The sequence below is a fragment of the Mobula hypostoma genome, chromosome 2 (assembly GCF_963921235.1).
Source record: "Mobula hypostoma chromosome 2, sMobHyp1.1, whole genome shotgun sequence".
Lineage (NCBI taxonomy): Eukaryota > Metazoa > Chordata > Chondrichthyes > Myliobatiformes > Myliobatidae > Mobula > Mobula hypostoma.
Genome location: NC_086098.1, coordinates 242,656,118 through 242,682,616, shown reverse-complemented (window position 1 = coordinate 242,682,616; position 26,499 = coordinate 242,656,118). Strand labels below are relative to the sequence as shown.

General features: G+C 48.8%; 1 protein-coding gene across 1 annotated transcript; it reads left to right on the top strand.

The window, feature by feature from the left end:
• Positions 1 to 1,028: 1,028 nt before the first annotated feature.
• On the top strand, positions 1,029 to 25,798 carry LOC134343011 (pyruvate kinase PKM-like). Its single transcript, XM_063041817.1, has 11 exons — positions 1,029 to 1,101; positions 5,025 to 5,216; positions 6,517 to 6,608; positions 8,524 to 8,655; positions 9,318 to 9,504; positions 12,278 to 12,548; positions 13,271 to 13,421; positions 13,874 to 14,026; positions 23,613 to 23,779; positions 24,526 to 24,704; positions 25,585 to 25,798. The coding sequence occupies exons 1-11, from the start codon at positions 1,095 to 1,097 to the stop codon at positions 25,689 to 25,691; spliced, it is 1,638 nt and encodes a 545-aa protein (XP_062897887.1). The 5' UTR covers positions 1,029 to 1,094; the 3' UTR covers positions 25,692 to 25,798.
• Positions 25,799 to 26,499: the final 701 nt, after the last annotated feature.

Sequence of the window (26,499 nt, the reverse complement as noted above, 5' to 3'; positions counted from 1 at the left end):
AGGTTGGAGGAGCAACACTTCATATACTGTCTAGGTAGTCTCCAGCCCCTTGGTATGAACATAGAATTCTCCAACTTCCGGTAATTCCCTCCCCCTCCCTTCCCTAGCTAAACCAGGTGAGGGTAGCCGACGGGTCTCAAACCCTCGGTGATATTGGGAGTTGTCTATTCCAGCATGTGAAGACAGACTCCGGCGGATTGAGCGGACGAGACCTACGGAAGGTCCAACGGTCAAGAAGGCGGTCTCTGCAAGTGTCATAGAACTGTGTAGAGCAGGACAAGACACAGAAGACGTCCTGGTCATCCACTGCGCCTCGTCCCATCTCCAGCCGTCTCGAATCTGTCTTGCCACTGGATCCAGATGGGAATTGGGAAGAGAGAGTGAGGCTGACGCTGCGCAACTCTCCCTCACTTAAATCCAAATCACGCGCTAGTCTCAACACCATCAAAATGGTGTTGAGGTCCTCATCGACGTTGACAATGGACGAACACAATTGTGCTGTAGGTTTTCTGTATTTCTATCTGCCTCAGTCCCTCTGAGATCCGCTTCAGTCCCTCGACATCCCCTCATAGACCCACTCAGTCCCTCTGAGATCCCTTCATCCATTTCTGTGCCCTCGACCCGCTTGGTCCAGTGCAGCTCACTCCAGAATGAAGCACCCCCTCTCCCCCACCCCAGAGTTCTGGGATTTTTGGCTCTAGGCTCCAGTTGGCTGAAGGTCGAGGGTGATGCCCCAGGCTGATTTCACCCCCTCTCACTAACCCCAGGGTCACTGGGCAGTGATGGGGAGCAGAAACACTGGCTGATACCCCCTCTCTCTCTAACCCTGGGGTCACTGGATAGTGACCTGGGAAGTGACAGAGACTGGCAGGAGAGAATGGGAGGGCAAGGGATGTGGAGGAGAGAGGGACCACAGACAGGAATGGGAAATGTGGGCTAGAGGCTAACTGGGAGGAGGGAGCAGGGTGCTCCTGCATTCTATCTGTAGGGTTAATTATTACCCCAGGTCTCAGATCTCACAGACGGACATTGAACTGTGCTCAGAGCTCAGGGACACTGCGTAGGACAGAACCCCATCAGAGAAATTGCTGAAAATGGCAGGTTTGTAGCCGCTCTTGTTTCCCTCAGCTCCCCTCCCTGCCTTCCTCTACTACCCTCATCTCACCCAGCAGTCCTCCCTCCCCATCAGGCAACCCCTCATACTGCTTGCCCCCTTCCTCCCTTGCTCAATTCCTCCCCCGGTGTCTCATCAGCCACATCACTCATGAGGTGAGGAGGGAACAAGGTCTGAGATTCTCTCCACTGCCTCTGACACTTACACACTCGCACACATTGATCATTTCATAGAGTGGATAGGGGAGAACCAGTGGATGTGGTATATTTGGATTTTCAAAAGGCTTTTGACAAGGTCCCACACAGGAGATTAGTGTGCAAACTTAAAGCACACGGTATTGGGGGTATGGTATTGATGTGGATGGAGAATTGGTTAGCAGACAGGAAGCAAAGAGTGGGAATAAACGGGACCTTTTCAGAATGGCAGGCGGTGACTAGTGGGGTACCGCAAGGCTCAGTGCTGGGACCCCAGTTGTTTACAATATATATTAATGACTTGGATGAGGGAATTAAATGCAACATCTCCAAGTTTGCGGATGACATGAAGCTGGGCGGCAGTGTTAGCAGTGAGGAGGATGCTAAGAGGATGCAGAGTGACTTGGATAGGTTGGGTGAGTGGGCAAATTCATGGCAGATGCAATTTAATGTGGATAAATGTGAAGTTATCCACTTTGGTGGCAAAAATAGGAAAACAGATTATTATCTGAATGGTGGCCGATTAGGAAAAGGGGAGGTGCAACGAGACCTGGGTGTCATTATACACCAGTCATTGAAAGTGGGCATGCAGGTACAGCAGGCGGTGAAAAAGGCGAATGGTATGCTGGCATTCATAGCGAGAGGATTCGAGTACAGGAGCAGGGAGGTACTACTGCAGTTGTACAAGGCCTTGGTGAGACCACACCTGGAGTATTGTGTGCAGTTTTGGTCCCCTAATTTGAGGAAAGACATCCTTGCCATAGAGGGAGTACAAAGAAGGTTCACCAGATTGATTCCTGGGATGGCAGGACTTTCATATGAAGAAAGACTGGATTGACTGGGCTTGTACTCGTTGGAATTTAGAAGATTGAGGGGGGATCTGATTGAAACGTATAAAATCCTAAAGGGATTGGACAGGCTAGATGCAGGAAGATTGTTCCCGATGTTGGGGAAGTCCAGAACAAGGGGTCACAGTTTGAGGATAAAGGGGAAGCCTTTTAGGACCGAGATTAGGAAAAACTTCTTCACACAGAGAGTGGTGAATCTGTGGAATTCTCTGCCACAGGAAACGGTTGAGGCCAGTTCATTGGCTATATTTAAGAGGGAGTTAGATATGGCCCTTGTGGCTATGGGGGTCAGGGGGTATGGAGGGAAAGCTGGGGCGGGGTTCTGAGTTGGATGATCAGCCATGATCATAATAAATGGCGGTGCAGGCTCGAAGGGCCGAATGGCCTACTCCTGCACCTATTTTCTATGTTTCTATGTTTCTATTTCAAGAGAGAGATGGAAAAGGGCTCGAGAAGAATTTCTGGGGTTCTCGTTCTCTCTCTCTCTCCCCTCCTCTCTTATCCTCCTTCTCTCCCTCTCTCATTTCCTCTAACTTTCCAAAATGAGTCTACAATCAGAGGGCCCAGCCTCTGAATAGAAGGATGTTCCTTCAGAGCAGAGATATAGAGGAATTTCTTCAGCCAGAGAGTGGATGAATCTGTGGAAGTCATTGCCCGGACGTCTTTGGAGGCCAAGTCACGAGGTATATTTGAAGCGGAGTTGATGGGTCCTTGTAGGTTACGAGGAGAAGGCAGGAAAATGGGGTTGAGAGGGAAAATAAATCAGCCGTGATAGAATGAGGAGCAGAGTAGATGGACTGTACGGTCTAATTCTGTTCCTATGTCTTATGGTCTTTCTCTCCCTCCCTCACTCTTCAATTTTTTTTCTTTCTCTTTGCTCTTCTGACTTCCTAATACCCTCTCCCAATTGTCTAACTACAGAAATCTTTCACTCTCCCATCTTCAATCCCAAAATCTGCCCACCAAACCAACCCCCATGATTTCAGCAACCACAAATCTACAGTGTAACTCTAATCCCCCCCCACCTACAGTGTAACTCTAATCCCCCCCACCTACAGTGTAACTCTAATCCCCCCCTTCCACCTACAGTGTAACTCTAATCCTCCCCCACCTACAGTGTAACTCTAATCCCCCCCACCTACAGTGTACCTCTAATCCTCCCCCACCTACAGTGTAACTCTAATCCCCCCCCACCTACAGTGTAACTCTAATCCCCCCCTTCCACCTACAGTGTAACTCTAATCCTCCCCCACCTACAGTGTAACTCTAATCCTCCCCCACCTACAGTGTACCTCTAATCCTCCCCCACCTACAGTGTAACTCTAATCCCCCCCCACCTACAGTGTAACTCTAATCCCCCCCTTCCACCTACAGTGTAACTCTAATCCTCCCCCACCTACAGTGTAACTCTAATCCTCCCCCACCTACAGTGTAACTCTAATTCCCCCCCACCTACAGTGTAACTCTAATTCCCCCCCACCTACAGTGTAACTCTAATCCTCCCCCACCTACAGTGTAACTCTAATCCCCCCCCCCACCTACAGTGTAACTCTAATCCCCTCCCAACCTCACAGGCAAAGAACAGCTTTCCTTCGAAGAACACTAGAAAATAGCCACTCAGTCCCTCAAGCCTGCCTTGCCACTCTATACAATTGTCTCATATCTCCTATACCTGTTCCCTTTGTCCTCAACCCTCCAATTTTTCAGAAACATACCATTAATTTCTTTAATTCAACAAGGTCTTTCATGACACCTTAATCCAGAAGATTGAGGCATGAGGAATCCATGGTGACTTGGTCGACTGGATTCAAGAAGCAATTAGATCCTATCCCTGACCAACACCCTGCGCGACTGTAACCTGTACCCTTTCAAAAACCTTCTTCGACAGTCAAGTCTGCCTTCCTCACCACTAGCTTCCCCTGCTTGCTAACTCTGCACTAGAGCACCTCAATCTTCTCCCTTCTCACATCGGGCAGAAGATACAATTGCCTGGAAGCAAAGTACTACCTCAAGGGCAGCTTCTGTCCCATCCCACTGTTACCAGACTCTTGGAGGGACCTCTTGTATGATAAGATGGACTCCTTGTGGCCTTGTTATGATCTTGCGCTTTATCATTTACCTGCACTGCACTCTTTCTGTGGATTTTACACTTTATTTGGCATTGTTTTTGTTTTACCTTACTCTAGCTCAATGCACTGTGTATTGATTAGATCTATTTAAACAGTAAGCAAGACAAGGTTTTCACTGTATTTTGGTTCATGTGACAAGGATCAATAAAGTATGTCAATCTATCTATCTAATAAACCAATTCTACCACTTCACCGGCATTCTCTCCGTTTAGTTGATGGTTTGCCTTTGGATCTTTTTCATGAGTCAGGCTTCTCTGTATTAAACTCATTCACCCCACTGAAAACTCCAAACATCCTTGCTGTCAATGTATTGTTTGGATCTTCACCTCCCCTGCCCTTTCCTCCATTGATTGTGACTCAGTAGCGTAGTGGTTAGTATAATCATTAGCACCAGTGCTCACCGATTGGGGTTCAATTCTCGGGGCTGTCTGTAAGGAGTTTGTATGTTCTCCCCGTGACCACGTGGGTTTCCCGCAGGTGCTCTGGTTTCCCCCCACAGTCCAAAAAGATGTACATTTTAGGGTTACTGAGTTGTGGCTTGATGTGTTGGCGTTGGAAGCATGGTGACACTTGCGAGCTGCCCCTAGCACTTTTTTTTGCTGTTGGCTTTTAATGCAAAATGTCGCATTTCATTGTATGTTTCTTCGTACATGGGACAAATAAAGACAAATAAATTAATTTCTTTAATCTTTATAAAAGACCTGACCCTTTGAGATGCTCCATATGTTTTGTGTTGCAGAGTCTGGCCGGCGTTTCAGCGGAGAGGCCTGGGGCAGCCGGGACCAGCTCTTCCAGGAGATGGGAACGGCCTTCGTGCAGCGGCAGCAGCTGAGGGCCGAGCTGGCCACCAGTTTCCTGGAGCACCTGTGCCTGCTGGACATCGACTCCGAGCCCACCAGCGCCCGCAACACCAGCATCATCTGCACCATCGGTAAGCTGCTGGGGCCCAGGATCGGACTGTGGAGGGTGGAGCAGTAGCAGTGGGAGGAATGAACAGGAGCTACATATGGCCTCTCAGGCCAGTGGTCCTGCCCTGGTGTAAGAAGGATCCGAGCTTGCTTTGTATGGAACCCAGCCCTCCCCCTCTCCTCTCTCCCCCTTCTTCCCCCCTCACCCCCCTCCCTCCTCTCTCTCTTTTTGCATACTTTTCTAATTTATGGTAACCCATTCTCCTTGTGTTCCTCCCGCACTCCCACCAAGGAGAGAGGGGTGGGAGCGTGGTCCTGAGAAGCCACATCGGATGAACATAAAACAGTAGTGCACAAGAACAAAGCTTTCAGCCCACGATAGTGTACTGACATAGATCAATTTAACCCTTCCCTCTTACAAAGCCTATAACCATTTTTTTTGCATCTCTTTGCCTGCCCAAGAATCTCCTATATGTCCCTAATGTATGAGTTTCTATCACCATTCCTGGTGGCGTGTTCCACACACCCACTCTCTGTGCGAAAAAAAACTTACCCTTGACATCCCCACTATACTTTCCTCCAATCACTTTAAAATTATGGCCCCTCATAATTTCCACCATGGGAAAAGATCTCCGGTGGTCTGCTCTGTCAATGCCTCTTATTGTCTTATACACCTTAATCAAGTCACCTTTCGTCTTCCTTCGCTCCAAAGAGAAAAGCCCTAGCTCGCTCAACCTATCCTCATAAGATATGCTCTCTAATAGTCATAGTCATACTTTATTGATCCCAGGGGGATCAATTTTTGTTACAGTTGCGGTAATCTGGGCGGTACCCTGGTAAATCCCCTCTGCATCCTCTCTAAAGCTTCTCATTTCTTCCTATAGCGAGACGACCAGAACCGAAAACAATTTAAGTGTCTATCTAACAGCCTCCTGAACACCAGTAACTGAATCTGCTTCCAGCACTATCGCTGGCAGCATCCTGGTGAACTTCTCCAAAGCCTCCACATCCTTTCTGTAATGGGGTGACCAGAATTGCTCACAATCCTCCAAGTGAAACCAACCCAAGGACTTCCTGACTCTTCTACTCGATGCTCTGAATGAGGAAGGCATGTGTGCCTCCTGTTCTCTGCGTTTCTGGTAGAACGACCTTTATTCCAGGGTGGAACAGCCAGAGGGAATGGTGGTATTCCGGGGTTGGCCATTCTCTGATCATAGCTGGTACTAGCCCGTCTCTGGACTGTACCATACCAGTCTGAATCAATCAATCTCTCTCTCTCCCCCCACCCCTCCCCCTCTCTTCCTCTCTCCCTCTGGATTGCAGGGCCAGCATCCCAAACGGTGGAAACGCTGAAGGAGATGGTGAAAGCTGGCATGAATATCGTGCGCCTCAACTTCTCCCATGGGACGCACCAGGTGAGACACAAAATCCACCACCCCCTCCTCAGCCTTGAAACCCCAGTAATCCTGTTCACACTCCAACCTCCCCTGCTGAACAACTCCACCCTCCGCCCCCAAAAGTGGGGAGGGGTCCATTTTCAAGAGTTGGAGGACCAGTGAACTGAATCGAAAGCAAAGGTTACCCCAGTGAAGGAATCAATGATATTAGTAATTAGCCTCTTATTGCCATGTATATTGAGATAGCATGGAAAACATTTGTTTGCCATCCAAACAGACGATTGCAAACCTCCGTACATAGACGTAGTACAAAGCGAAAAGCAGTGCCAGAATACAGAATAGAGTGTTACAGATACAGACAGACAAAGTGCAGGAGCCATGATGAAGTAGATAGAGAGGATAAGAATTCATCTTTAGGGTGAGAGGCCCATTAACAGTCTGATAACAGTGGGATAGAAGCTGTCCTTGAGCCTGGTGGTTCATGCTTTCAGGCTTTTGTATCTTCCGTCTGATGGGAGAGGGGACAAGAGAGAATGTCTGGGGTGGGCGGGAGGGGTCCCCGACTATATTGTAAGCACAAGAAATTCTGCAGATGCTGGAAATCCGGAGTAACACACACAAAATGCTGGTGGAACTCAGCAGGTCAGGCAACATCTATGGAGAGGAATAAAGAGACAATGTTTCAGGCCAACATTCTATTCCTCTCCACTGTCCGAAGACCGGAAGAAGCTGCAGAAGATTGTGAACATGGCACAGCACATCCCACAAACCGATCTTCCATCCTTGGACTCACTTTACACCGCACACTGTCGGAGCAGTGCTGCCAGGATAATCAAGGACACGACCCACCCAGCCAACACACTTTTCGTCCCTCTTCCCTCCGGGAGAAGGCTCAGGAACTTGAAGACTCGTACGGCCAGATTTGGGAACATCTTCTTTCCATAAGACTGCTGAACGGATCCTGACCCGGATCTGGGCCGTACCCTCCAAATATCCGGACCTGCCTCTCGGTTTTTTTGCACTACCTTACTTCCCCTTTTCTATTTTCTATTTATGATTTATAATTTAAATTTTTAATATTTACTATAGATTTGTACTCCAGGGAGCACGAAGAGCAGAATCAAATATCACTGTGATGATTCTACGCTCTAGTCTCAATTGTTTGGCGACAATAAAGTATAAAGTATAAAGATGCTGACTGACTTGCTGAGTTCCTGTAGCATCTTGTGTATGTTTCCCTGATTTATATTGAGTGTTTTCCTAGACAATGGGAATTTCAGTTGGAGTTAATGGAGGGAAGGCTGTTTTCTGCAATTTCTGATGTCCCCTGTCCCTTCTTGGGAGAAGGGGAATGTGTGAATTGGTTCAGGGCAAAGATTAAACCCCTCCCCAGTTCAAGTTAAAGTTCAGTATATTGTCATTCAACTGTACACAACATACCGCCAAACGAAACAATGTTCCTCTGGACACAACACAGTACCTAACTCTCACACCTAACACATACAGTAATATTATCACTAGTAAATAAACAAATAATAAGGAGCATTTACGACACAACTTTAAAGAGTAAACAGTACAACACTTTATACGTGATGAGACGTGGGTGGTATCAGGCAGTTCAGTAGTCTCACAACCCATGGGAAGAAGCTGTTTCCCATCCTAACAGTTCTTGCTGTGATGCTGTGGTACTTCCCCGATGGTAGGTGGTCAAAGAGTTCGTTAGACAGATGGGAGGGCTTATTGACAACGCTGAGGGCCCTGCATCTTTGGATCCCAATGATCCTCTCCCACTTCAGCTAACTTTGCCTCCCTCCCGTTGGCTCTGGCTGGGTGGGAGAGTGATGGGGACGTAGTAGAGTACTCCTCACCCCACTGACCAACCTGTCACTTTGCGTCAATCTGACTCTCTACTCCTCTTGCCCCTTGACCGCAGTACCATACCACCACTGTCAACAATCTGCGACAGGCTCTGAAGAGCTTCTCCTCAAGCCCCTTGTACCACAGGACAGTGGGCATCGCCCTCGACACCAAGGGACCCGAAATCCGTACTGGACTCGTCAGAGGGGTGAGTGACCATTGGGGGGGGGGGGGACAGAGTGTGGAGTTAATGGTCGCCTGACCCAACTGAGGCTGGCCCACCACATAGGTCTAGGACCAGGGGTCCAGCTCTCTCAGACTGGACATTGGAGGCTGAGGATTCAATACACAGGCTTGTGGATCTCTGGGTTTCTCCTATGCCCTGCACATCCATTCACGGATTTGGGGATTGGCTGGGAAGGATTGGGATCAACTGATCGATTGATGGAGTGAAATCAAGAGGTGCAATATAATATGGAAGTCAGGGGCTATGTATATAGAATAACTGATCTCTGGAAGTGAGTTAAAGCCGATGTCTAATCCAAGGGTTCAGGGGGTTTATATATAGAATAACAGATCCCTGGGATTGAGTTATAGGCCGGGATTTAATCTGGGGGTACAGGAGGATTTGTGTATGGAATAAGAGATCTCAGGGAGTGGGTTACATGATGGGATCTTGGTTTCATGTAAGGGAACTGGTATTGGGGGTTGAGGGGTCAGGTACAAGTGTTGAGAGTTTGGGTGGGATAACATTGTCAGGTGCCGGGTTCAGGGGTCACGGTTCAGGTGGTAGTGTTGGGGGAGGTTGGTCAAGGGTCGGGACACTGATATTGGCTGGATCCACCCACCTCCTGGTCTTGGGTCACACAGAGCGAGTCGGGGCAGGTTGAGCTGGTGAAGGGGTCGGAGGTCACAGTCACCACTGACCGCAGCTTCGAGGAACAATGTGACAAGAGTATTATCTTCGTGGACTACGCCAACCTCCCGCAGGTGGTTAGTGTCGGAGGGAAGATCTTCCTGGATGACGGGCTCATCTCGCTGCTCATCAAGGAGATTGGTAGGACCTCCCTTCTTCCTTCTCTTCCTCCTCCTCTCCTTCCCCCCCTTCTCTCTCCCCCAAGCATCCACCTCCTCCCCTTCTCCTCTCCCCCAAAGCTCCCTCCTCCTCCTTCCCCTCCCCTTCCCTCTACCCTGCCACACTCCTCTCCCTCACACCACTCTTCTTCCATTCTTTCTCATCTCCCCTGCATCTCCCCTCCCATCTCCTTTCCCTCACATTCTCTCCCCCATCTACCCCCACACCCCTCCAGACAACCTCCTCCTTACCACACCTCTCCTCTTCCCCCACCCATGCCCTCTTTCGCCCCACTTCATAACTTTGTAACGCTCCATTAGATTTTCAGGCAAAACACATCACTACCAATATCTTCCATGTTCAATACGTTTAGCAACTTTATAGAACAGTACAGGCCCTTCGGTCCATGATGTTGTGCTGACCTTTTAATCTACTCAGTGATCAATTTAACCCTTCCCTCCCACATAGCCCACCATTTTTCTTTCATCCATGTGCCTATCTTAATGTCCTTAATGTATCTGCCTCTACCCCCCACCCCCGGCAGCCTGTTCAATGCACTTACTACTCTCTGTTTTAAAAGAAACTACATCTGCCACCCCCTCCTACTTTCCACCAATCACCTTAAAAGGATGTCTTCTGGTCTATTTCCATCCTGGGAAAGGTCTCTGGCTACTCATTTGATATATGCCTCTTATCATCTTGTACACATTTACCAAGTCACCTCTCAGCCTCCTTCTCTCCAAAGATAAAATCCCTAGTTCGCTCAACCTTTCCTCATCAGCCATGCTGTCTAATCCAGGCAGCCTCCTGGTAAATCTCCGCTGCACCCTCTCAATAGGACCAATCAAGTGTGACAGTGGAAAAGTGTGTATGGAACTGGAGGAGATAGCAGAGGTGCTTAATGAGTACTTTGCTTCAGTATTCACTACGGAAAAGGATCTTGGCAATTGTAGGGATGAATTACAGCAGACTGAAATGCTTGAGCATGTAGATATTAAAAAAGATGATGTGCTTTTGGAAAGTATCAAGTTGGATAAGTCACCGGGACTGGAAGAGCTGTACCCTAGGTTACTATGGGAGGCGAGGAAGGAGATTACTGAGCCTCTGGCAATAATCTTTGCATCATCAATTGGGATGGGAGAGGTTCCGGAGGATCGGAGGGTTGCAGATGTTGTTCTATTATTCAAGAAAGGGAGTAGAGATAGCTCGGGAAATTATAGACCAGGAGGCTTACTTCAGTGATTGGTAAGTTGATGGAAAAGATCCTGAGAGGCAGGATTTATGAACATTTGGAGAGGCATAATATGATTAGGAATAGTCAGCGTGGCTTTGTCAAAGGCAGGTCGTGCCTCACGAGCCTGATTGGATTTTTTCAGGATGTGACTAAACACATTGATGAAGGTAGAGCAGTAGACGTGGTGTATATGGATTTCAGCAAGGCTTTTGACAAGGTACCCCATGCAAGGTCTATTGAGAAAGTAAGGAGGAATGGGATTCAAGGGGACATTGCTTGGAATTGGCTTGCCCACACAAGGCAAAGCGTGGTTATAGACGGGTCATATTCTGCACGGACGTTAGTCACCAGTGGTGTGCCTCAGGGACCCCTACTCTTCATGATTTTTTTAAATGACCTGGATGAGGAAGTGGAGGGATGGGCTCATAAATTTGCTGATGACACAGAGGTTGGGGGTGTTGTGGATAGTGTGGAGGGTTGTCAGAGGTTACAGCGAGACATTGATAGGATGCAAAACTGGGCTGAGAAGTGGCAGATGGAGTTCAGCCCAGATAAGTGTGAGGTGGTTCATTTTGGTAGGTCAAATATGATGGCAGAATATAGTATTAATGGTAAGACTCTTGGCAGTGTGGAGGATCAGAGGGATCTTGGGGTGTGTGTCCATAGAACACTCAAAGCTGCTGCGCAGGTTGACTCTGTGATTAAGAAAGCATACGGTGCATTGACCTTCATCAATCGTGGGATTGAGTTTAAGAGCCGAGAGGTAATGTTGCAGCTATACAGGACCCTGGTCCTTGGAGTACTGTGCTCAGTTCTGGTCGCCTCACTACAGGAAGGACGTGGAAACCATAGGAAGGGTGCAGAGGAGATTTACAAGGATGTTGCCTGGATTGGGGAGCATGCCTTATGAGAATAGGTTGAATGAACTCAGCCTTTTTTTCCTTGGAGCGACAAAGGATGAGAGGTGACCTGATAGAGGTGTATAAGATGATGAGAGACATTGATCATGTGGATAGTCAGAGGCTTCTTCCCAGGGCTGAAATGGCTAGCAAGAGAGGGCACAGTTTTAAGGTGCTTGGAAGTAGGTATAGAGGAGATGTCAGGGGTAAGTTTTTTACGCAGAGAGTGGTGAGTACATGGAATGGGCTGCCGGTGACAATGGTGGTGGCGGATACGATAGGGTCTTTTAAGAGACTCCTGGACAGGTATGTGAAGCGCAGAAAAATAGAGGGCTAAGGGTAACCCAAGGTAATTTCTAAGGTAAAAGCATGTTCAGCACAGCTTTGTGGGCCGAAGGGCCTGTATTATGCTGTAGGTTTTCTGTGTTTCTAAAAGCTTTCACATCCTTCCTATAATGAGGGAACCAGAACTGAACATAATTATCTTGCATTATTTGTCTGTATTAAACAGTCTCCGGATTTGTGCTTGTCCCTTGACCTTCTGGGACAGTGCACTGAGCCGCAGCTGATTGTGGGGCAGGGGTTGTCCAGCTGACCTTTGACCGGCTGTGTGCCTGCTTAGGGCCAGATCAGTGCTTGACGGAGGTGGAGAACGGAGGGGTTCTGTGCAGCCGGAAGGGCGTAAACCTGCCCGGGGCGGCCCTTGACCTTCCGGCCGTCTCGGAGCGCGATGCCCGTGACCTGCGCTTCGGTCTGGAGCTTGGGATCGATATGGTCTTCGCTTCCTTTGTCCAGAGGGCAGAGGATGTCCGGATCATCCGCCGGATCCTCGGGGAGGAAGGCAAGGACATCAAGATCATCAGCAAGATCGAGAATCACGAAGGAGTGCGGCAGTAAGTGGGCAGGGTCAAAAGCCAGGGTTCTGGGGTCAGGATTTAAGGGATTAGAACAGGATTTTGACCCTAAATCCATCTCTGACCCCTGAAGACTGCATTCTGACCCTGAGGGGAGGGTCCAGGTGTCCGAGTATGGGGTTCAGGGGTCTAAACGCAGGACAGGGGGTCAGATTTTAGGGGTCATTGTGGGATTTAGGTCAGTCTATGGGATTAAGCGGCCAGAGTTCAAGGGTCAGAATGTGGGATTTAGGAGTCAGAGTGCAGGGTTCAGAGGCTGGAGTACCTGTTTCAGGGGTTGGGGGTCAGTTTCCAAGTTGAGAAATCAGATGTTAGAGTTACAGGGTCAGGGGTGTGTGCTCGAGGTCAGGAAGTAGTTTACAGGGTCAACACGCCAGGTTTGTGGTGGGAGATTGGCTTCAATGTGCAGGGTCAGGTGTCAGAGTATTGGGGTGAGATTTGGGGTCAGTGTGAACTTGGTGAAGCAATTTAAGGTTCAGGGAATGAGGTCAAGAGTCAGATTATAGGGTCATAGTTCAAGGGCCAGGTGAAAGGTCAGATGTCAGCATGTAGGGTCGGGATTCAGCATATGAACACAGGTGAAGTCAGTGTGTAGGGTCAAGGGTTAGTGGGTGGGGTAAGTGAAGGGGCTGCACCGGTCTCATTGAGATGGAGAGGATTGCAAAGGTCACAACCCCACAGTACGGAGTCTCTGTGTGCAGGTTTGACGAGATTCTGGAAGTCAGTGACGGGATCATGGTTGCTCGGGGCGACCTGGGGATCGAGATCCCGCCGGAGAAAGTCTTTCTGGCTCAAAAAATGATGATTGGCCGATGTAACTACGCTGGAAAACCGGTCATCTGTGCCACACAGGTCTGTTCTGGAGTGGGGGGGACACTCACTGGGGCAAGTAACGCATGCGCACACACACACACACTGACCCTCACTAGGAAACGGGTCTCACATGCAAACTCCCCCACACCCACAAACTCCCACAGACACACATAGAGTGACCCTCACTGGGGGAAAAATCACACAAACACACACAGAGTGACCCTCACGGGGGGAAAATCACACACACAAACTCCCACACACAAATACTAATGCACACAAACACACATAGAAATCTTCACTAGGGATGGGTCTCACATGCACATGCACACAAACTCCCACACACACATTCAAACTCCAGCAGACACAATCTCTCTCTCTCTCACGTACACACACTGGGACGAGCTTGTTTTAGAGGGGGATGGTTTGGACATTGGTGGGGTGGCAGTGACCCTGACTCTGCAGCCTCTCTGACTGATGTGAACCCCCAGCAGATGTTGGAGAGTATGGTGCAGAGACCTCGAGCCACCCGTGCAGAGAGCAGTGATGTGGCCAACGCCGTCCTGGATGGAGCGGACTGCATTATGCTGTCTGCTGAGACTGCCAAGGGTGCCTACCCCGTGGAGGCCGTCCGCACACAGCATGCGGTGAGTCCAGTGAGAAGCAGTGCTGGTCAGGTTCAAGGTCAGGCAGGGGAGGAGAGGTAGGGAGAGAGGTCTCTGAAGGCACTGTCAGCAGTCAGTCAGGGTCACAGGAATACCAGGAAGTGAATTACTTCCCTGTTTCTATAACCCTTTCCATCTCCCACAACCCTTCAAAAACAAGAGATTCTGCAGACGCTGGAAATTTAGAGCAACACAGACGATGCTGATCATCCTTCCCCTCACCTGGTCTCACCTATCACCTGTCAGCTTGTACTCCTCCCCTCCCACCACTTTCTTATTCTGGCATTTGCCCCTTTCTTTTCCAGTCCTGGTGAAGGGTCTCGGCCTGAAACACTGACTGTTTATTCCCTTCCGTGGATGCTGCCTGACCTGCTGAGTTCCTCTGGTATTTTGAGTGTGTTGCCTTTGATCAGAGGCCTGCGTTCTCTTCCTGCAACACACCTGGCTATCATTAGAAGACCATAAGAGACGATAAATATAGGATCAGAAATAGACCATTTAGCCCATTGAGTCTGTTCCGTCGTTCCATCGTGGTTGATTTATTATCCCTCTCATTCTATTATCCTACTCTCCTGCCTTCTCCTCATAACCTTTGACATGCTGACTAATCAAGAACCTATCAACCTCTGCTTTAAATATGCCAATGACTTGGCCTCCACAGCGGCCTGCGGCAATGAATTCCATAGATTCACTACCCTCTGGTTAAAGAAGCTCCTTCTCATCTCTGTTCTAAATGAACATCTCTCTATTGTGAGGCTGTGCCTTCTGGTCCTGGACTCCCCCAACACAGGAAACATCCTGAGGGGTGCATTAGGGTCATGGAGTCTTGACCTCACAATCCACTTCTTTTGACCATATACAGAAATGCTACAGGAACTCAGCAGGTCAGGCAGCATCTATGGAGAGGAATAAAGAGTTGACATTTTGGACAGAGGTTCTTCATCAGGATGTCCTAATGAAGGGTCTTGGCCTGAGACGTTGACTGTTTATTCCTCTCCATAGATACTGCCTGACCTGCTGCGTTTTGGTTTATTATTGTTCAGTGTACTGAGATACAGTGACATGAGAGACTGCGAACGCTGGAATCTGGAGCAGCGCACAATCCGCTGGAGGGACTCGGTGGGATGAGCAGCATCTACAGAAGCCACAGTAGCATAACAGTTGGCACGACTCGATTACAGCTTGGGGCGTCAGAGTTCAGAGTTTAATTCTGCCGTCCTCTGTAAGAAAGTTCGTGCATTCTTCCTGTGTACACATGGGTTTTCACTGGATGCCCTGGTTTCCTCTCGTAGTCCAGAGACGAGCCAGTTAGTAGGGTAATTGGTCATTGTAAGTTGTCCTGTGATTAGGCGGGTTGCTGGGCAGTGCAGCTCCTTGGGCTGGAAGGTCCTGTTCCCCGCTGTATCTCTAAATTAATTAGTTAATCAATCAAGTCTTTTCCTTCCACAGAAGTTGTCTGATCTGCTAAATTCCTCCGGTTTTTCCATGTGCTGCTTTCGAGGAAAGCTTTTGTTTGCATGCTGTCCAGGCGGATTGTTCCATACATTGTAAAGGGAATTACGGATGCTTGAGAGAGGGGCTGGCCAAAGCTGACTGGAAGAGGACACCAGCAGTCATGACAGGCGAGCAGCAATGGCTGGAGTTTCTGGGAGCAATTCAGAAGGCGTAGGATAGATCCATCCCAAAGCAGAAGTATTCTGAAGGCAGGATGATCCAATCATGGTTAACAAGGGAAATCAAAGCCAACATAAAAGCAAAAGAGAGGTGTATAATGGAGGAAAAATTAGTGGGGACTTAGTGGATTGGGAAAATTTTTTAAAAACAACAGAAGGCAACTTCTGGTGGGAAAAGATTAAATATGACAGTAAACTAACCTATAATATCAAAGAGGATATCAAAAGTTTCTTCTGATTTATAAAGTGTAAAAGAGAAGTAAGAGTGGATATTGGACCACTGGAAAATGACGCTGGAGAGGTAGTAATGGGGGACAAAGAAATGGCAGATGAACTGAATAAGCCTTTTGCATCTGTCTTTACTGTGGAAGACACTAGCAGTATGCCGGATGTTCGAGAGTGTCAAAGGGCAGAAGTGAATGCAGTTGCTATTACTAAGGAGAAGGTGCCTGGGAAGCTGATAGGTCTGAAGGTAGGTATGTCATCTGGACCAGAGGGACTACACCCCAGGGTTCTAATAGAGGTGGCTGAAGATACTATGGGGGCATAGTAACGACCGTTCAAGAATCAATAGATTCTGGCATGGTTCCAGAGAACTGAAACGTTGCAAATGTTACTCCACTCTTCAAGGAGTGACGAAGGCAGAAGAAAGAAAATAACAGGCCAGTTAGCCTCACCTTGGTTGGGAAAATGTTAAGAGTGGATTGTTAAGGGTGAGGTTTCAGGGTACTTGGAGGCACATGTTAAAATAGGCCAAAGTCAACATGGTTTCCTTAAGGGAAAATCTTGCCTGACAAATCTGTTGGAATTCCTTGAGGAAATAACAAGCAGGATAGACAAAAGAGAATCAGTGGATGTTGTGTACTTGGATTTTTAGAAGGCTTTTGACAAAGTGCTGCACATGAGGCTGAGGTACTAGCATGGATAGAACATTGGCTGAATGGCAGGAGGCAAAGAATGGGAATAAAGGGGGCCTTTTATGATTGGCTGCCAGTGACTAGTCTTGTTCCGTAGGGATTCTTGTTGGGACCCCTACTTTTTATGTTATACGTCAATGACTTGGATAACAGAATTGCTGGCTCTGTGGCCAAGTTTGCGGACAATATAAGATAGGCAGAGGGACAGGTAATGCTGAGGAAGCAGGGAGTCTGCTGAAGGACTTAGGCAGATTAGGAGAATGGGCAAAGAAGTGGCAGATAGAATACAGTGTCAGGAAGTTCACGGTCAAAGGAATAAAAGCGCAGACTATTTTTTAAATGAGGAGAAAACTGAAAAAAGAGACTTGTGAGTCATTGTGCAGGATTCCCTAAAGGTTAACTTGCAAGTTGAGTCAGGGGTAAGGAGGACAATTGCGTTGTTAGCATTCATTTCGAGAGGAGTGGAATATAAAAAGCAAGGATGTAATGCTGAGGCTTTACAAGATACTGGTGAGGCCTCACTTGGAGTATTGTGAGCAGGTTTGGGCCCTTTATCTAAGAATGTGCTGACATTGGAGAGGTTCAAAGGAAAGTCACAAGAATGATCCCAGGAATGAAAGGCTTATCATGTGAGGAGGGATGGCTCTGGACCTGTACTGGCTTGAAGTTAGGAAAAAGGGGGGGGGGGGATCTCATTGCAACCTATTGAGTGTTGAAAGGCCTGGATAGAGTGGATGTGGAGAGGATGTTTCCTATAGTGGGTGAGTCTAGGACCAGAGGGAACAGCCTCAAGATAGAGGGACATCCATTCAGAATAGAGGTGAGGAGGAATAATTTCTTTATTCAACTGGTGGAATTAATTGCCACAGACGGCTGCGGAGGCCTGGTCATTGGATGTATTTAAGGTGAAGGTTGATAGGTTCTTGAGGAAAATGGATCAGCCATAGTGGAATGGCCGAGCAGACTTGATGGGTCAAGTGGCCTAATTCTGCTCCTATGTCTTATGATCTCATGGTCTTATGGGGAGAAAATTCAAAAAAGAGACTTGGGAAGTCATTATGCAAGATTCCTGAAGGTTAACTTGCAAGTTGAGTCAGTGGTAGTAAAAGGAAAGCAGAATGCATAATAGAGTGTTACAGAGAAAGTGCAGAGCAGGCATGAATAAAGAGCAAGGGCCGTGATGGGGTGTACTGGGAGATCAAGAGTTCACCTGTTAGCCTATGAGATCTCTGATCAAGAGTCTGATAACAGCGAGATAGAAGCTGTCCTTGAGCCTGGTGGTATGTGCTTTCAGGCTTTTGAATTTTTTTTTCTGATGGGAAAGTGGAGAGGTGAGAATATCTGGGATGGCTGAGGTCTTTGATTATGCTGGCTGCTTTACCAAAAAAGTATAGAACATGTCATTGGAAGAGAAGCCGGTGTGCGTGTTTTCCCAGGATGGCCCGTCCCCTGTGCTCTGTTCACGGTGTGGTGTGGATGCAAACTGACCTGGGTCAAAAGTAAACACGAGGAATTCTGCAGATGCTGGAAATTCAAGCAACACACATCAAAGTTGCTGGTGAACGCAGCAGGCCAGGCAGCATCTCTAGGAAGAGGTACGGTCGACGTTTCGGGCCGAGACCCTTCGTCAGGACTAACTGAAAGAAGAGCTAGTAAGAGATCTTAAATCTCTTTTCAGTTAGTCCTGACGAAGGGTCTCGGCCCGGAACGTCAACTGTATCTCTTCCTAGAGATGCTGCCTGGCCTGCTGCGTTCACCAGCAACTTTGATGTGTGTTGCCTGGGTCAAAAGTAAAGTTTATTGGAGGGAAATAGGTTTGTACAGTTTGAAAGTAGAGATCGGTTGCTGTGGTGGGATTAAGTGAGGGAGGGGTTGGTGTGCAAGATGGGAGGAGAGAGGAGAAGGTGGATGATAAACACAAAAGATTCTGCAGATGCTGGAAATCCAGAGTAGCACACACAAAATGTTGGAGAAACTCAGCAGGTCAGGCAGCATCTATGGTAGAGAGTAAACAGTCGATAGTTCAGGCTGAGGCCCTTCGTCAGGCCTAGAAATGGAGAAGGAAGACATCAGAATAAAAAGGTGGGGGGGGAGAGGAGGAGAGCGAGAAGCTGGGTGGGAAAGTTAAGGGGCTGGAGAAAAAGGGATTTGATAGGACAGGAGAGTGGGCCATGGGAGAAAGGAAAAGAGAGGCAACCAAAGTGAGGTAAGAGGCCAGAATGGGGAATTGAAGAAGAGGGAAGGGGGAGGGAAAAAATTCTGAAAGGAGAAATTGATGTTCATGCCATCAGGTTGGAGGCTACCTAGATGGAATATGAGGTGTTGCTCCTCTAACCTGACCTCATCATGGCAGAAGAGGACTGACATTTCAGAATGGGAATGGGGTGGGGAAGGAAGATGTGGATGGTGGAATCACTGGGAAGATTTGGAAGTGGTGGGTGGGGGAACTGTGAGGGGTTGATTTTGGTGGGGGGGGCATGGAAGTCAGGAAAAAAGGACGGGAGAGGAAAGAGGGGGTCTAGTAATAGGGGAGAGGAGGGAAGTGGGTGTGGGAATACATCACCTCCCTCACAGGGGTGGGGGAAGATCAACCTGAGCCAACAGGAACCAGGGTCGTGTATGTGGGCCACTCTGTGAGATCGTGAGGGACATACCAGTTGTAAAAGTGATTAGCATTGCCACCAGCCAGCTTGTATTCCCTCCACCACCGCCACTTCCTTATTCTGGCTTCTGTCCTTTTACTTTCCAGTCCTGATGAAAGGTCCCAGCCCAAAACATTGACTCCTTATTCCTTCCATAGACGTTGCCTGATCTGTTGAATTCCTCCAGTGTTTTGTGTGTGGATTTCCAGCATCACAGAATCCCTCTTAAACATTTCTGTCGTATCTGTCTCCACCACCAACTTTGGCAGTGCATTCCAGGCACCCACTTCTCTTCTGTGTGGAAAAAAAAAGCACATCCCTTTGAACTTTCCCGACCTCACCTTAAAAGAAGGCCATCTTTTTACCCTGGCGGGAGAATGATACCAGCTATCTAAACCAGGGGTTCCCAACCTCAGGTCCATGGATCCCTTCCTTAATGGTATTAGTCTATGGCATAAAAAAAGTCGGGAACCCCTGCTCGAAACCTGTGTGGATGAGTGTGTCCCTACAAAGACTTACTGTACATTCCCAAACAAAAGCTGTGGATGAACCAGGAGGTATGTTGTCTGCTGAAGGCCAGATCTGTGGCATTTAAGTCTGGCGACCCAGGTCTATACCAGAGAACCAAGTATGATTTTAAGAGGGCTATTTCAAGGGCGAAGAGACAATTTCAAACCAAGTTGGAGGTGATATCGGATGTATGACAACTGGCAGAGTTTGCAAGACATTACTTCCGACAAAGCGAAACCCAATAATAGCATGAATGGCAGCGATGTTTCACTTCCAGATGAGCTCAACACCTTCTCTGGCCGCTTTGAAAGGGAGAATATAACTACAGCTGTGAAGATCCCTGCTGCACCCAGTAACCCTGTGATCTCTGTCTAGAGGCCCATGTTAGGCTGTCTTTAAAGAGGGTGATCCCTTGCAGGGTGGAGGTTCCCACTTGCTTCAAAGAGGCAACAATTATACCAGTGCCTAAGAAGAATAATGTGAGCTGCCTTAATAACCATCACCCGGTAGCACACACATCTACAATGATGAAATGTTTTGAGAGGTTGGCCATGACTAGACTGAACTCCTGCCTCAGCAAGGACCTGGACCCATTGCAATTTGCCTATCGCTACAATAGGTCAACGATCAATAGCTCTTCACACGGCCTTAGACCACCTGGACAATACGAACACCTATGTCAGGATGCTGTTCAGCGACTATAGCTCAGCATTTGACACCATCATTCCCACAATCCTGATTGATAAGTTACAGAACCTGGGCCTCTGTACTTCCCTCTGCAATTGGATCGTCGACTTCCTAACTGGAAGGCCACAATCTGTGTGGATTGGTGATAACATCTCCTCCTTGCTGACAATCAACACTGGTGCACCTCAGGGGTATGTGCTTAGCCCACTGCTCTACTCTCTCCATACCCATGACTAGGCATAGCTCAAATACCATCTATAAGTTTGCTGATGATACAACCATTGTTGATAGACTCTCAGATGGTGACAAGAGAGCGTACAGGAGCGAGCTATTGCAACTAGTGGAGTGGTGTCGCAGCAACAACCTGGCACTCAACATCAGTAAGGCGAAAGAGCTGATTGTGGACTTCAGGAAGGGTAAGACGAAGGAGCACATACAAATCCTCAGAGGGATCAGAAGTGGAGAAAGTGAGCAGTTTCAAGTTTCTGGGTGTCAAGATCTCTGAGGATCTAACCTGGTCCTAACATATCGGTGCAATTATAAAGAAGGCAAAACAGCGACTATACTTCATTAGGAGTTTGAAGAGATTTGGTATGTCAACAAATACACTCAAAAACTTCTATAGATGTACCGTGGAGAGCATTCTGACAGGCTGCATCACTGGTATGGGGGGGCTACAGCGCAGGACTGAAAGAAGCTGCAGAGGGTTGTAAATTTAGTCAGCTCTATCTTGGGTACTAGCCTACAAAGTATCCAGGACATCTTCAAGGAGCAGTGTCTCAGAAAAGCAACGTCCACTATTAAGGACCCCCAGCACCCAGGGCATGCCCTTTTCTCACTATTACCATCAGGTAGGAGGTACAGAAGCCTGAAGGCACACACTCTGCGATTCAGGAACAGCTTCTTCCCCCCTGCTATCTTCCCCTCTGGCATCTGATTTCTAAATGGACCCGTGAACACTACCTCACTTTTTTAATATACAGTACAATTGCTTCTGTTTTTTGCATGATTTCAATCTATGTATACTGTAAATTGATTTACTTTATTTATTATTATTATTTTCTTTTATTTTCTTCTTCTATATTGTGTATTGCATTGAACTGCTGCTGCAAAATTAACAAATTTCATGAAACATGCCAGTGGTAATAAACCTGATTCTGATTCTGATTCCGAAACCAGTTGACGCTTCTCATAGTTCTGTAAACACGTTTCAGATCCCAAGGGGTCTTGGTGGGTGTGCGTGGATACTCCCTCCTTTGTGGAATCTAGAACTGTGGTCACTGCTTAAAGATCGGGGGTCACCCATGTTAGGCAGTTTGCATGGTAGATTTACAGACCAGCGATCTGGGTTCAATTCTGCTGCGGTCTGTAAAGAGTTTGTATGGCTTCCCTACGACCGTGTAGGTTTCCTCTGGGTGTTCCCGTTTCCTCCCACATTTTAAAGGCGTTTGGGTTTGGGTTAGTAAATTGTGGGCAGACTGCACTGACGCAAGAGGCATGACGACACTTGCACGTTGCCCCCAGCACATCTTGGATTGTGTTGACTGTTGACGTAATAGACACATTTCACTGTCTGTTTCAATGTACATGTGGCAAATTTAACTATTCTTTACATTTAGATCTTTGACTACAATGAAGCCTGATCTTCAACCGGAATAAAGATAATCTAATCTCTGAGGGTTGTGAATCTTCGGAATTCTGTACCTTAAGGAGTCCTGGAATATTTTCAGGCAATTCTGGATTAATTGCGGGGATAAGAACATAAGAAATAGGAGCAGGAACAGACCATCTGTGTCGCCATTCAATAAGATCATGGCTGATCTGACCATGGACACATCGCCACCAACTTCCCTTTCCCCCAAAACCCTCAATTCCCCGACTACGCAAAAATCTATCCAACCTTCTCTTAAATATATTTACTGAGGTAGCTTTCATTGCTTCATTGGGCAGAGAGTTCCACAGATTCACCACACTTTGGGAAAAGCAGTTCCTCCTCATCTCCATCCTAAATTTACTTCCCCCCCGCCGAATCTTGAGGCTATGTCCCCAAGTTCTAGCCTCATCTACTAGTGGAAACAACTTGCCTGCCTCTATCTTATCTATCCCTTTCATAATTTTATATGTTCCTATAAGATCTCCTCTCATCCTTCTGAATTCCAGCGAGTGCAGTCCCAGGCGACACAATCTCTCGTCAAATTCTAACCCTCATCTCTGGAATCAACCTGGTGCACCTTCTCTGCACCACCTCCAAAGCAAGTATATCCTTCCTCAAGTAAGGGACTGCAGCATCATTTACAGCGAGATCAGCCTGGATCCTTCACACGTCTTGCGCAAATGGGCAGATTCCCTGCCTTTGTTCCACTCCAGACTCTTCCCTCACCCCCTGCCAAGATTTAAAAAATGCAAACACGAGGAATTCTGCACTTGCTGGAAATTCAAGCAACACACATCAAAGTCGCTGGTGAACGCAGCAGGCCAGGCAGCATCTCTAGGAAGAGGCACAGTCGACGTTTCAGGCCGAGACCCTTCGTCAGGACTCATGTTTCTGACGAAGGGTCTCGGCCTGAAACGTCGACTGTACCTCTTCCTACAGATGCTGCCTGGCCTGCTGCATTCACCAGCAACTTTGATGTGTGTTCCCTGCCAAGATTGGTATGGTTTGGATTGAGCAGAACGGCAGTGTAGCCGTTAGTGAAATCACTTTACAGCACCAGCAATCACTGATCTGGGTTCAGTTCCTACCACTGTCTGTAAGGAGTTTGCACACTCTCCCTGTGACCTGTGACCATGTTTCTTCCGGGTGCTCTGGTTTCCTCCCACATTCCAAAGATGTACGGGTTGGAACTAAAGCTGTGGGCATGCTATGTTGGTGTCAGAGGATTGAGAACACTGGTGAGCTGCCCCCAGCACAACTGACATGTTGCACTGTGTGTTTCAATGCACATGTGACAGATAAAGCGAATCTTTATCTTTAAAGGGACAGTCCGGTTGGATGTCCAGTTGGTTACTTTCGGCTGGGATTCGGAGGGAAACGGGGACTGTAATGTTTCGTGGAGGGGTTTTAATGGCAGGGCCCCCCTCCCACCCGTGAAATGGCTGGCCTCTGACCTGTTCTTCCGTCTACCCCTGCACTTGACAGATCGCGCGAGAGGCCGAGGCTGCTGTCTTTCACCATCAGCTGTTCGAGGAGCTCCGGAGGTCGATGCCTCTGACCCGTGACCCCACCGAGGTCACTGCCATCGGCGCAGTTGAGGCTTCCTTCAAATCATGTGCTGGGGCCATCGTGGTGCTGACCAGGTCTGGCAGGTAAGGGGAGAACGCCCAGCCCCCACCCAGAGGTAGGGGAGGCGAGGGGGGCTGTGGGAGGAATGGTGAGGAGGGAACACAGCACAGTTAGATGGGCTGTGACGAGGAAGGACTGGGAAAAGGACGCTGAGGAGGAAGTAGCCTGGGAGGGGCAGTGAGGAAGCAGTGCCCTGACGCAGTGGGTGAATGAGTTTGGAGCACCACCCTGCAAGGGCGAAACAGTCAGAAGGGAACCCTGTGCTATTGGTGGGGGGGCAATGAAAGGGGAGCACTGTGAGAAGGGAGTGTCGTACTGCAGGAGGAATGGTGAGGGGGAGCTCTCTGCTAAGGGAGGGAGGGTGAGGGAGCTCTCTGCTGTGGGAGGGAAGGTGAGGGAGCTCTGGTGTGGGAGGGAAGGTGAGGGAGCTCTCTGCTGTTGGGGGGACAGTGAGGGAGCTCTCAGCTGTGGCAGGGAAGGTAAGGGAGCTCTCTGCTGTGGGGGGGGGGCAGTGAAGAAGGAACTGTGCTGTAGGAGGGGCAGTGAGATGTCCGTTCAGTGTCTCGTTGACATATTTGGGATCTTGCGGTGGTGAGATCCAGACAATGGAGCCTCATTGGCTGTTGGGGCTGCTGTGAGGTGGGCGATATATAAATGTAGTTGGGATTCCCAGTGAGGTGGAAGTGCAGAGGCCAGGCTCTGAAACACTCCGTAGAGGTGATGATTCTTAAACCCTCTCCCCTTCAATCCCCCACTCTGTCTTTGACAGGACGGCCCAGCTGGTGTCCAAGTACAGACCTCGAGCACCCATTATCGCCGTCACCAGGTGTGAGCGAGTGTCCCGGCAAACTCACCTGTACCGTGGGATCTTCCCTGTCCTGTACCGTCAGGAGAACCAGCTGTGGGCTGAGGATGTTGACCAAAGGGTCAACCTGGCAATTCGCATCGGTAATAGGACGCTGGGAGTGACCCTCGTCCCGGGAGTGTGTGATGGGAGTGTGTGGAATAAGCTTCACTCTGTGTCTGACCCCGGGAGTGTGTGATGTGACGGTGTGGAGGGAGTTTCACTCTGTGTCTGACCCCGGGAGTGTGTGATGGGACGGTGTGGAGGGAGATTCACTCTGTGTGTCTGACCCCGGGAGTGTGTGATGAGACGGTGTGGAGGGAGTTTCACTCTGTGTCTGACCCCGGGAGTGTGTGATGGGACAGTGTAGAGGGAGTTTCACTCTGTGTCTGACCCCGGGAGTGTGTGATGGGACAGTGTAGAGGGAGTTTCACTCTGTGTCTGACCCCGGGAGTGTGTGACAGGACAATGTAGAGGGAGCTTCACTCTGTGTCTGACCCCGGGAGTGTGTGATGTGACGGTGTAGGGGGAGCTTCACTCTGTGTCTGACCCCGGGAGTGTGTGATGTGACGGTGTAGGGGGAGCTTCACTCTGTGTCTGACCCCGGGAGTGTGTGATGTGACGGTGTAGCGGGAGCTTCACTCTGTGTCTGACCCCGGGAGTGTGTGATGGGACGGTGTGGAGGGAGTTTCACTCTGTGTCTGACCCCGGGAGTGTGTGATGGGACAGGGTGGAGGGAGATTGACTCTGTGTCTGACCCCGGGAGTGTGTGATGTGACGGTGTAGGGGGAGCTTCACTCTGTGTCTGACCCCGGGAGTGTGTGATGTGACGGTGTAGCGGGAGCTTCACTCTGTGTCTGACCCCGGGAGTGTGTGATGGGACGGTGTGGAGGGAGTTTCACTCTGTGTCTGACCCTGTCCTGGTGAGTGTGAGGGTTGAGTTGTGCTGGGTGTTTCAGTAACCTGTCCCATTTTGCCTTTCAGCTAAAGCCCGGGAGTTTGTGCAGGTTGGCGACGTGGTGATTGTTGTCACCGGCTGGCGGTCTGGCCCAGGGGCCACCAACATCATGAGAGTCGTGGCCGTACCCTGAAGTGTGGCGACTGAACTCTCACCTGACCTTCTCTCACCAAACTCTTGCCTCTTCGGGATGCAGGCTTCAAAATCCGCTGGTAACATGAATAAAACACCTTCCCCGTCCGCTGGTGTCTGTGGCCCTTTTGATTGTCCCTGCCCTGTCTCCCAGAGAGAACTGGCACCCCAGCAATAGGGAATTACGGGTGGCTCCTGTGTGATGCACAAAGTGTTTGGAGTTTGTTTTGATGTGTGTGTGTGTGTGTGTGTGTGTGTGTGTGTGTGCCCGTGCCCACACTGAAACAGGCCCTTTGGCCCAACTTATCCATGCTGATCAAAGTGACTTGCTGAGCTGGTCTCATTTGCCTGTGCTTGACCCATATCCCTTCAAACCTTTCCTATCCACTTATGTATTCTTAAAAAAACATTGGAATTGCATCAACTTCTGGCAATTTGTTCCACATCCCCACCTGTGTGTGGGTGTGTATTGTGTGCTTGTATCTTTGTTCCTGTGTGTCTGCCTCTGCATCTCTCACTATATATGTGTCCGTATGAATTTCTGTATTCGTGTGTGTGTGTGTGTGTGTGTGTGTGTGTGTGTGTGTGTGTGTGTGTGTGTACTTACGTAACCCCCATCGCCCCTACTGGGACATATGCCGCCGATAGTAGTTCGCCCGAGTCTTCTGTCCTGGACCAATATTTCAAGTTGTCTCCGGGTGTAGCCCATCTCGAAGATCCTTCTTCTCCTCGGGTTGAGGTCTTTGGAGCTTCTGTAGCCGTTTCTGTAGTTCTGGGTTTTTACTGGATGGATTTGCTAGCGCCATGCC